Source organism: Siniperca chuatsi, linkage group LG13 (genome assembly GCF_020085105.1).
Source record: "Siniperca chuatsi isolate FFG_IHB_CAS linkage group LG13, ASM2008510v1, whole genome shotgun sequence".
Classification (NCBI taxonomy): Eukaryota; Metazoa; Chordata; class Actinopteri; order Centrarchiformes; family Sinipercidae; genus Siniperca; species Siniperca chuatsi.
In genome coordinates this window covers 18307869-18320212 of record NC_058054.1, presented here as the reverse complement: position 1 = coordinate 18320212, position 12344 = coordinate 18307869, and the positions used below count along the sequence as shown (strand labels likewise).

The window sequence follows — 12344 nt, the reverse complement described above, 5'->3', positions numbered from 1 at the left end:
TTTAGGTGTGATTGTAGCCTCTGAACCAGACGAATCTGCCAGTTCATGTTTTATTTGCTCTGGCAGGTGCATCCCATTCAGACAGATTTCCAGCCGACCTGGATCTGGTCGGCCAATCACAACCGTTTATCTAATATGAGGCGGGTATATTACGATGATTGTACAGAGGAGCGAGACCTTATTGGCTGTTGAAGCATTTCGTAAACAACCAAGATGGCTGCCGCTGATGTGGAGCGGTCAGTATTAAAGAACTGGACGGTATATTTTCTCTAAAAGAACAAACAACTGCACTTAAAGCTTTTATTCTATCCAACTGTGTCCAGATGCATTTTGGTCTGCGCCCGTTGATAACGACCCTTGGAAATAGAAAATGAACTGAGAGGTTCCAGACTAAATCGCATTTAGTCTAACAATGTCAGGCTAGTGTGATTGAGCAATGCTGCTTGGAAGTGACACAGAACACCCTAATGTTGGAGCTTCACACTAGCATTTTTATTGAGGGGGAAGCAGGGGACACGTCTCCCTTAATATTTAAACACGTGCATTTGTTCCCCCCAATAAAAACATGAAAGTAGCAGAGGACTTTTATTTTGTCACAGACGCAACAATGCCTCCGGTTTAGAAGAAAGTGGTGGCTGCAATCTGCCATAAAACGGGAAGAAGAAGAAAAAGAAGAAGCAGCCACGTAGGGCTGGTAATCATGGAGGAGCCAGAAGGAAAAAGGAGGAGGAGGAGGAGGAGGTCCGATATAAGGACATTTTTCTCAAAAAGTCTCAAAACCATGTAAGCTGACTTGTGATGGCAGTTAATGAGCTACTGGGTAATGTAGTGTTGTTTGCTAGTTTGCTAACTAGCATAAACTTAAGGTAATGAATAGGTGTCATGTACATTTACAGAGGTGCGTTCCCTCAGCAGGGATAACATTAAATGAGAAATGTTGATCTACAGGAGAATAAATATTTGAAAGCAATGCAGTTCCATTCCAAAACGTTATTATATTATATTGTGACGTATTATGCCTTTGATACGGCACACCTTTAAAAAGTCGAACGTTCTCTGCCTTTTATCAGGTACATTACAGAGAACCGGACCAATTTTAGATCACACATTTTTCTTCTTCTGTGAACACAGAAAGTCACACAGAAAGAACAGTGGATATTACCCCCCTCGGATTCAGATATATTCTCACAGCATCATGTCCTTACTAACTCTGGGTTTCACTGTGGGTACTTTAGTCACTAAAACTGCTAGGAGACTCCTCGAGTCGTACCTCGGACGAGGTAAGACCGATGAAAAAACCACCCCAGTAGCTGCTGGTCCCACTGGCCAAGAACTGCCTGATTCAGCAACCAGCGTTAGCACCACAGCGTCAGAGGCCAACCCAGAAACCACTGCTGCTTCAGAACCTGCAGCTGGTTTACAAAGCGCAGCTGCTGCAGACACTGCGACGAGAATGAAAGAAATCGGTGCAACTGTGTCACGTGTTAGGCGTAAGACGCACCGTGACAGCGAAGCAGAGCGCAGACCAAGAGCAGATTCGTTCAGCGACCCATGCAAGTTCATTTGCAGGTTTCCAAATGGATTTAACAATTGTTGGATGAATGCAACGGTACAAGCAGCACTAAACCTGAAAGTTTTGCAGGACGAATTAAGACACCGACCCCCAGAGTCTTTGACACAATTATCAACCACACCAGCATTTGCAGGACTGTTTTTAACAGCCCTCCAAAACCCAGGAAGGACTTTCAGACCAACAGAAGTCTATCAGGTTTTGGCAGAATTAAGTGACATAGTGCCGCATTTGCGTATGTTACAGAATAATGATTCGCTTGATTTATTAGGGCCTTTTTTGTTATGGTTAGATCGATGTGGAGTACGAACAATTATTCAGGTAAAAGAAAAAAGCAGGTGTGAAGAGTGTAAATTCACTACATATAGCACCTCAAGCCTGGGCAGCGTTTATTTTTTACCACCATCAAGTCAAGGTGACACTACTTTCTCTCTTCTGAGAAGTGCTTTCAGTCAAAGCCAAAGCGGACAATGCACGGCATGCGGTTCCCCCGCAGAGAGAGACACCGTGTGGAACGGCCCCGACATTGTAACCCTTTATTTGTCTCGACCAACCGATGGATCGGTTAGAGAGCCCGTGACTCCATCTACATTTGTAGAAATTCCCGTGGATGGAAACAAAACACAGATATACAGCCTGTCCTCTGCCATTTGTCACAAAGGCGTTGACGCGTACACCGGACACTTTTGTTCATATATGTTTTGCGGTCATATTACCATTAAAGCTGACGATTGTCAGATATCAGTCACATCAGTAGGCAGATCAGCGGACATATACGAAAATGGGATAGTTTACTTCTATGAAAAGGTGGACATAGGCTTACGCAAGTTGCATTTGGATAGTCCCATTACACTGAAGGAAGGGCCAAAACAAAACAAGGACAGAGTTTCAGAGGATGCAAGAGAAGGCTTAGAGGAACAGCTCACTGTACTTTAAAAGGCTCCATTCATTTCAGCATGGACACAATTACATCAGGAGGAGCATTTTTGACATACAGTTTTCATAAAGTGCGCACTTGCCTCTCTTATCCTGCGACCATGTTCCTGCTCTGTTGATGAAAGGACATCAACACTTGGTGGTCAGAAGACAAGAACAGCAATGGCCAATTCCTGCACGGTGGCGAACTGGTTACCATTGTTGCCTCTCAGTCAGCAGGTCTGACTGTGCGGAGTTTGCTTTTTCCCAGTGTGTGTGTGTGTGTGTGTGTGTGGGGGGGTTTACTCCGGGTGCTCCGGTTTCCTCCCAGTTAATAAAAAAAGTGTAAACGTTCGGTGAAAAAGAGACACTAAATTTCCTGTAGTTGTAAATATATTTTTTCTACAAAAAGTGAATGCCATACTTTTGGTGCAGATAATATATTGAACGTTTGTGTGTCTGTACAGTATAAAGTCATGAACATAAAATACCAAATAAAATGCAGAATATATATATATCCTCAAGCTCATCCTCTCTCTCTAAATATATATATATATATATAAATCATTTTTATATGTGTGTGTTCACTGTAAGAAATTAAAAATATTTAGTTTTTAATTATGATATGAATGAAATTAATGGCATGATAAAATTCATTTTGAGGGTTAAAATTCTTCTTAGTACCTGTTTTCTCTGATGCACCTCATCTACCAGCAGCAGAATTTCTTTCCTACACTAGTTTGCTTTTGTTTTGTTTCCATTTCAGCCAATTTCCTATTACTTGATCCATTTAAGTATTTGCACATCATAAATAATTATATTGTTATCTATTTCACGTGTGATTTGCTAAGGATTCACACAAATGTAAAGACATTTTGAATGAACAATGGGGCAGATGTAGAGTAAATCCTTGTCTCTTGGCTATTCTTCTCTTTTTATGCATACGATAAATCATGTAAATCATTCTTAAAGGATACTCCTACACTTTTATCTGCATTCGTTAGTATTACAAGTATTACAATAAAATGTAAAGTTATTATGCAGAACAGCACCATTCAGGGTGTTATAGTTAGTGGATTACTATTAATGCCTAAACAGGATTTTAACATAAGCATAACCAGATTAACCCAGAGCAGCAAAAGCATACTGAAGATGACCAAGCTCGATAGTGCATAAAACCTGTACAAAACCTGAGCAGTTTTTTGAAATCAGATTGTGATTTTCCCCCAATTTTATTGCCAAAAAGAACGATATATTACACAAAAACATGAAAATCATCACAAAAATATACAGTCGAACAACAAAAACGAGGACAAAAGAGAACAACATAAAAGGCACAGCACAGTAAAAAACTACAATTATATAATTACATTTTGAATAAATAAGGAAATAAATAAATACATACAAAAAATATTAAATAAAAATTACAGGTTTACATTGGTTAATTCTTAGTATCGAGACAGTAGCAGGCCTGCACCACCTGTACCATTCAGAATAAAGGCACTTTTGTGGTTCTTCATGCAAGTGCAGGAGACTCATGCATCACGTGACTCCAGCACCACGTGACCACCAATAAGTATCCATGGCGGCGCACTGGCCTGCAGGACTTGCAGCAATCTATGGCAACAACATCAGGTACTGAGCTAAAACACTGTCAATACTCATAAAGACAGCTAGCATTAGCGGCTGCTCGGACAACCCGTGTCCCCGCGTAACTACTTATTTAACAAATACATTAAAACATGTCAACTGCGCTAATATTTTGTAAGTAACGGGACGATGTTTTTGCCAACTGATGTTAGCTTGCTAGGTAACCTATTGTAACGTTAAGCTAGCCTGGGCATCCCAGGGGTGCGTTTATCGACTGATTTCACGTCCAACAGTGGAGAGCCTAAGTGGCTTTGAATGGAGTGGATAAGGTGGTGGTGGGCAGACTCAAGTGGCAACCGCAGTCCACCCCGAAAATACACTTACACACAGTCATTAGTGAGTTTTGCCAAACAAAGACAGCTTTCCAACAAGTTCAGATGACGCCCAGCTGGTGCACTTCACTTGATAACGACAGCTACCAAATGACCATAATACCTCTTGGTCAGGGGGGGCCGATATGGATAAAATGATATCCATATCATATACACAGTGGCCACTTTTATGAGGGACACCTGCATAATATATTGCTATTCAATACAACAGATGTTCCACAAATTCTACTTTTGTGTTTGAGTTTATAATGTTCAGTTTTGGTGACATTGTCGGAAATGTGTAAATTCAAGGTCATAGTTAACGTGGTGTTGTACTGGACTACATTATATTGAGAGGTTTTTCTAAATTTTGTCCTCTTCTTTACATACATTAGGGGCGCAGAATATTAGCAACACATGTGAATATAAAGCAGTCCAGTACAACACCACCACTAACTATGACCTCAATGCCAAAACAAATAATTGAATTAGCACCTCTGTTGCATCGTAAAAGTAGACTTTATGGGAGAACAGTTGTATTGGGTTGCATTAGATTGTACAGATGTACCTAATAAAGTGGCCACCGAGTGTGTGTTGCACAGGATTGCACCCCCACCCTCGTGAACTGGTTATGTATCCGGTCTCCTCCAAGTTCCCAGTGCACACAATAGACTGTATTGCATTGCAGCTTCATTATTTGCTCAGACACCAACCAGCACTCCTATGCTGGAATAATAAACAGTGGCCCCAGGTTTTTCTAAATAATTATGGTCTTAAAACTAGATTTTACCACAGGACAGGATCATAAAACTAGCTTGTAATGCAGGACCTGCCTTAGCTGCTATTACACTTTATTGCTGCAAATTCCCAAGCATTTGTAATTAATCAAATTACCTTAATGTTTGTCCAGTTGGTAATCCAGCCTTGGTCTCCTGGTATCTGTCATTCATATCTCTTGACTTTAACTTTAATAGTAGTAGTATATTTGCCAATTGTTCAGTTTGTTAGATATACTATTTGTTTCAGTCATGCCAAAGGGGCCTGTTTGGTCTTCACTCTGTAAGACATTTGAAGCACAGTGTGTACAAAGTCTTATTCATTAACATACATAGCAAAACTCATTTTGAATAGAAATGCCGAATGTTGTTGCAAAGCTTTGGTACCATTTTGGCCACTGTTCTGGCTGATACACTGAAGGGACAATGTGGGGAAAATGTGTATGCTACTGGCAAGAAATAATCAAAACCAACATTAGTTATCCGTGCAAGTTTTGAGTAGCAACATTAGACAGATATGTTGTACAAACTGCTCAGGGGGGCCCTAGACAGTGTAAACATAAGAATTACTTTTCAACCATTTATTCTTAGCAGAAAAGCATTGTCAGAGACAGCACTCTCTTCTTCATTGAGTTGCTTTCCTTTTCTCCAGGACTGGGTGGTTTCCTGCAGAGAGTTTGTTGTCTAAGAAGCTGTGGTCCCCCCACAGCCCTACTGTGTCAGCAACATCGGCGCTTCTTCTGGAGGAAGTGGAAAAGTTCTCATAATGTAGTTCGGCCAGCTACCGTTAGGCCTGCCTATGCAGTACCCAAGGTACAGTACCTTACGTTCCCCATAATGCCACAGTCCTAAGCAGTATTCTGATTGGATAGGCCAGAACATAGAAGTTTTCTCCAAGGATGACCTGTAGTTTGAAGTAGTTGTAATTTTTCTTACTTAATTGAAATTATTAAAGGTGTTGCTAGAAGGGTTGTAGTTATCCTCTGAACTTTTTCAACCTTTAAATGTTCTTCTTTTGACGGGGGAACATGCTGACTTCCATGCTGAGGTGGTCAGGCTGTCAAATGTCTCCAGTAACAGCCTCAGTACAGATGCAAAAGGTGTAGAGGTTAAGTTCCCCTCCAGACATGTTTTAAAGTATGTTAAAATACTCTATGATTAATATTTTGTTTAACATGGTTATCCCACATAAAAAGTTTTTTTTAAAAAACTCTGAAAAGGGGCTGAAAGCACATCTACTCTTTCTCCCTCATTGAGAAATTCTGGATCTATGAAGGCCCGCCCACCATCGCTGTGTGTTAGGTTGACTGGTGCTGGTGACAGTGTGGATATGGGTGAGAGGCATACATACAATGTGAAAACACCTCTCTAGTGACAAAGTTTGCACAGATACAAGTCAGTGAAGTCAAGGTCTGACATTTTAGGGGACTTTAAACATAAGAAAAACACATTTGAGTGGAGGGGTACTTTAAGATCTTAACTTCCATATGCATTCAGGTGGGATTAGTATTATCAGAGGACCTCTGAGTTTCTTGAAGCTAATTTAGTTCAGAATTATTAGTACCTTCCAGTAAGGTGATAATGACTAAATAGCAAATTTTGATTAAAAACCATAATTGGAAGTTAAACCTCTCCCATTAGAGTACTGTTGTTGTTGAAGGAAACCCTTAAAGCATTGTTGACTCAATTCTTCCATTCTGCTCAGGCAAGTCAACTCCTGCTAAACATGATTTTATATTGCACTTTCGTCTCTATCCCTAAATAATTTGTGTTTTTATATGGAACTTTGTGACAACAGTATGACCCACCGTTCGTATCCTGTCTTCCCTCTCCTCCCTGGCTGTAGCACATTGTGCGGCCTGACTATGTAGACACTAGTCTGGTCCCAGAATGGCCAGACTACATAGAGATCAAAGACCAAGAGCAGATCGAAGGCCTTGCCAGAGCATGTCAGCTAGCCAGACATGTACTGCTGCTAGCTGGACGCAATCTGAGGGTAAGCACATAATCACTACAAGCAATGTTTGTGTTCATGAGAAACAACAAAAGCATAACAATTATGACTTGTGGCTTCCAGGTGGGTATGACAACAGATGAAATAGACTTCATCGTGCACCAGGAGACAATCAATCATAACGCCTACCCATCGCCTCTCAGATACGGAGGTTTCCCCAAGTCAGTCTGTACATCTGTGAACAACGTGGTCTGTCATGGGATACCTGACAGGTAAATATGCAGGACATTTACTCACAAAATTTAGATCAGATTTAGAGAATATCACTCCTAATGGGAACAGTGCTGCTTGAAAGCCTTGGACTGGAGAATTGCTGTCAGGTCAGGTGTAAAGCTGTGTTCACACCAAACGAAGTGAATATTTGGCTGGCGTTACTCTCGTGAGTTTGACCGCCGGATCATTTGTGTTAACTCGTATTTGCTTGCGTGAGTAACGCGAGTAAATACAACCCGCGAATATTCACCCTTTCTGGCTTACTACAGCGGTGTGAACCCAAAATAAACTGATTTTGCAGTTATTTAATTACAATAAACGGATCAAAAGGATGCCGAAATAATTACATCACGATGCCGATTTGTAAAAAGTCTGAATTCATGCTGTTTCAGGTCTGTCCGCAAGACGACAAGCAAACAACTTTTAAAATGCTTGTTTTCTGAATGGAGTTCGGATCGACCAAGTTTAATGCTAGTGCTAACTTGGTTCATAGTAAAGTACAACTGAAAGCTAAACTAGAACTAACAGAACTTACCAGGTAGTCCTCGCTTACTTTTCTCCAAGCAATCTCCTGTTTTATCCGTTCTCTGTATAATAGCTATCATACAGCTCTGCTCTGGATGCCCATAGACGCTATAATAACGACAGTGGAGGTCGGTACCTCCGCTCGCTGCTGCAGGCAGGTTGAGAAGCAAAGTTGAAGATAAATCCCAAAACTAAAAACTAAAACAAAACCCTGAGCTCTCCTTCCGCCGGCTCGTTAAACGGCTCCAGAGCAGAATCCGGCCTGGCTCCGGCTGTTTATTTCTCCAGAAGCGCAATTTTTGCGCTCAAATTGATTATTTTCGACTCGCGTGAATAAACGATTTTCGCATCATTCGCATCGCCCAGCGCAATAGCGCGTCTATTCGCGTCTTTGCATTGACTTTGCAAAAAATGCAATTCGCGTTGGGTATGAACACACATTAAGTCTTGTGGTGGAGATTCAAAGTACATTACGGAGGTGACTGTTAGTTATCTTGGACATCAGTCTGCTCTTGTTCATTATCATCAGAGAAAATGTTTGCTCACATAGGTATGTAGAGCCAAATAAACTGAGAGCATTCTTTAGGCATGGCGTCTCATCTGAGAAACTCTGGACTTTTTCAAACCCCTGTAGGACTCTGACAGTGGGCTCTGCTGGTGGCATATCATCATCATCATCATTGCATTTCAATGAGCTTCAACTGCATGTCCCCCCTGTACTCTTTCCACATCAACTGAGAAATGTTTTGATGACAGGTTTATGTCCTTTCAATGGCAGCGAAATCTTGAAAGCCCTGTCTAAAATCTGTGATGTGAGCACAGTCACATATTTCCCCAATTTCACAGAAATATTGGCATTTGGGAAACTGAAGATAATTTCCTGCAGAGTTGGGAAGTGTAGATACAGTGTAACTTCACGGCCTCTCCTCATTTTGCCACCGTGTCTGGAATCTCCTGCATTCACTGTCCACGTTTTGCTTTCTTGTTACTGCTGTCGTGTCTACTGCCTGTGACTGACAAAGCCTCTTTGCCATAGAATGAGCGCAACTATACATACAGTGATAGTGACACCTGGCGCTCACAATATGAACTGCATTTTAATATAGTCAGCTGGCCAAATATAATTTTTGAAAGAACTCACAGGAGCCATATGAATTAAGGTGTCCCAATGACACCCCTAATTTAGATACACAAAAAATGATTTAATTTGTGTTAATGTTATTGTAATTTATCTCTTTACATTTGTTTCCTTCCAAAATTAGATTCTACCAATGGGGAAAGAAACAGAAAAGAGAAAATATTTTTTTATCTTAAAAGTAAAACACTAATAACATTTAAATGATGGTTGGTAACTTAAATCTTTAAATGTTGGACTATTTATAGACATTTTGGATGATGAACTTGGTTGAGAAGTTTGAAAAGTTTTTCTTATCACCAAAACAAGTCTACCATTTTGGAACAAAATTCCTTATTGAACAATTTGTCTTCTTAGATAAATATAATAAATACAAAATTTATGTAAATGAAATACTATGGTGATGTTCAGTATTAATTGTATTATAATGCAAAAGTTGTACATTATTAAAAATGTAAGTGATTTTCTGTTTGCCTGTGTCCTGCAGTCGGCAACTTCAAGATGGAGATATCATCAACATTGATGTCACTGTAAGTTGATGCCTTAACAGACACAAACAAACTCAAAGACATTACTGTAAATGTGATCAGTCTGAGCAACACTGCCCCCATCACTGACTTCTGCCTATTCATGATAGGTGTATTTGGATGGTTACCATGGTGACACCTCAGAAACCTTCTTTATTGGCGAGGTGGATGAGGCTGGCCGACAATTGGTGGAAACTGCCAGGCGTTGCCGAGATGAGGCTATTGCTGCCTGCAAGCCAGGTGCACAGCTCTGTGTTATAGGGAACACTATCAGGTACACACACACAAAATATACACACGATGAATACACGTATAAAATGCACAAATACCATATAATCACATTCATTCTTTCTAATATGCCAACTAATATTTTTTGTACTGCTTGCAGTGAAATAGCCCATGCCAATGGCTTCCAAGTGTGTCCTTATTTCATTGGACATGGAATAGGCTCCTACTTTCATTGCTATCCTGAGATCTGGCACCATGGTGAGTTTGGGTCTGTGGTCAGATGATGTGGCTGACATGAGGAAATAAAAAGTAATATGGAAACCATGCCCATGTTGCTAAATGGTCTTTTTAATTGATAAAAGAATCCTCTTTTTCTTTTCATTTTCAGCTAATGACAATGACATGACCATGGATGAAGGGATGGCTTTCACAATAGGCGAGTTACCTTTCTCAATTTTTGCATGCACATTAAGATGCCACTGTGCATGAGCGTGGGGCTGATATTGTCTATTAATTTGTAGAGCCCATACTGATGGAGGGGTCTGCAGAGTTCAGAATCCTGAAGGACAAGTGGACAGCAGTGTCTGCAGATGATAAAAGGTATGTGGTGGACAACCAAAAATATCTTGGTTCTATCTTGGATTTGTGTGTTTGTGACTAACATAACGGCCACAAACACACAAATCCCGAACAAATGGTGTCCCGGCTGGCATCATTAGTGCATGTAAAAGCCATAAAAGCCCATAAAACCACACTGTGTGTGGATTTTAACCAAATGAGATAGACTGTATTTATTAGTGAGCTTTAGATGTTTTTTTTTTTTTTTTGTGTAGTTTTAAACTCTGGGGAGAGCCAGGCTAGCTGTTTCCCCTTTTTCCAGTCTTTATGCTAAGCTAAGCTAATCGCTGCTTAGCTCCATACTTGCACTCATCTCATCTCACTCTCAAAATTCAAAAAACTAATAAGGATATTTCCCCAAAAGTTGAACTATTGCTTTAAAATCTTACATGTGCATTGTGTTTTTTTTTTGTTTTGTTTTGTTTTGTTTTTTAAATTGACCTTCATGCAGGTCGGCGCAGTTTGAACACACAGTGGTTATCACATCTGACGGCGTGGATATTCTCACCAAACTGCCAGAAGAGGGGATTCTGACCTGAAGGCATCTAACTGCTGACTCCTACATCGACTGTTAGAAATCTCTTCACGTCAAACAGAATCTAAACTATTTTGTGATAACAAAACACTGTTTCAAGTACTTGAATGATGATTCACCTAGACATGTTTTAAACAAGTGTCTACCTCTAAAGTGTTTCAAAAGAAATTAAATACATTTTCTTATTTTACTTTTTATTATTTAGCAAGGATTACACCCACAGTATCTATATATTCATTTTGACTAAGGTGTTTTTTTCACCCTTGACTGGAGCATGTACATAAGAAAAGTGGCTGCCGGTGCATCTTATAACTGAAGTTGAGATTTATGCATGTAACAGTTAAATTGGAGCACGGCCTTGGCCAGGATTTTAGACTTGCCACCAACCAAACATTGTACTATTTGTTCTGTAATATTTATCTCACTTCGTCATTGTCTAAATGTTGTTTCAAAGCCTTCTCCACACTGCAAAGTATGAAATGTGTTATAGAAAAAGAAATCCTTTTTATTTTCATTTATTTGGTTTTACAAGATGACAGAGGACATGTCCTCAGTAGTAGCTACAGCCCTGAATCCGAGCTCAGCGGGAGTTATGTTCATGTGGTCAAGACATTTTGTGCACCCTTCTGAATCACGAAATACAAACTGCGTATTAGATATGGTGTCGGTTAGGTCAGTGAAAATCTGTCTCTTGGTAAGTGACTTACTGTACAGCCAATAGATGGCAGCACACACTGTAATAAATGGTACTTAGAGCATGTTGTAGCCAGCACAGACAGAAAAACTCCCAAGGCCTGAGGATAACTTGTTAATCAACTACCCAACATGACAAGAGTTTTTCATTGTATCACCAGACTTAGTTTCCTAAGTATGACTGATTGATTGAATGTGCATATTTTTTCTTCAACACAAACTAGAGGACAAAAATGCTGCCTTGGGGTTGTAAATTCCAGGCATAGCAACATCCTTTTGTTCTACTTTCCAATCCCTATCTACTAACTATATCTTTTGTCTACAGGTGGATTTAATAAAGAAAAGAACATGAGATCAAACATCTCAAGGCTTTTTCTCTCTTTACCTTACTACTCCACTTTTGTACTTAAGCTTTTTACAGTAACACTCTTGCACGATATCTCTGACATTTCTCACTATGATTAGAGCACAAATGACACGTTTGTTAATTTACATAGAAGTTGGATTACAGTGCGCAGTATGTGAATGATGACAAGGTTGTAGAAGCTTTTCAAGTTTCAAAGAGTTTTTCCATAATGCTGTGTGAATAATGTAAATTTGATGAATTTATAATGATACTTCTTAATGCGACTCT

The 12344-nt window shown here is 39.9% G+C and overlaps 1 protein-coding gene across 3 annotated transcripts; it reads left to right on the top strand.

Annotated features, from left to right (window-relative positions):
• The first annotated feature begins 3996 nt into the window (after positions 1-3996).
• On the top strand, positions 3997-12062 carry metap1d (methionyl aminopeptidase type 1D (mitochondrial)). 3 transcript variants are annotated; one of them, XM_044220014.1, is made up of 10 exons: positions 3997-4120; positions 5875-6035; positions 7069-7218; positions 7300-7448; positions 9597-9639; positions 9747-9910; positions 10025-10122; positions 10253-10300; positions 10386-10464; positions 10934-12062. In XM_044220014.1, exons 1-10 carry the CDS (start codon positions 4105-4107, stop codon positions 11019-11021), a joined length of 996 nt encoding a protein of 331 aa, XP_044075949.1. In that variant the 5' UTR covers positions 3997-4104; the 3' UTR covers positions 11022-12062. The 3 variants fall into 3 exon arrangements, with proteins under 3 accessions (XP_044075949.1, XP_044075953.1, XP_044075952.1); XM_044220018.1 differs by lacking the exons at positions 3997-4120; positions 5875-6035 and adding exons at positions 6065-6359; positions 6480-6556; XM_044220017.1 differs by lacking the exons at positions 3997-4120; positions 5875-6035 and adding an exon at positions 6065-6556.
• Positions 12063-12344: the final 282 nt, after the last annotated feature.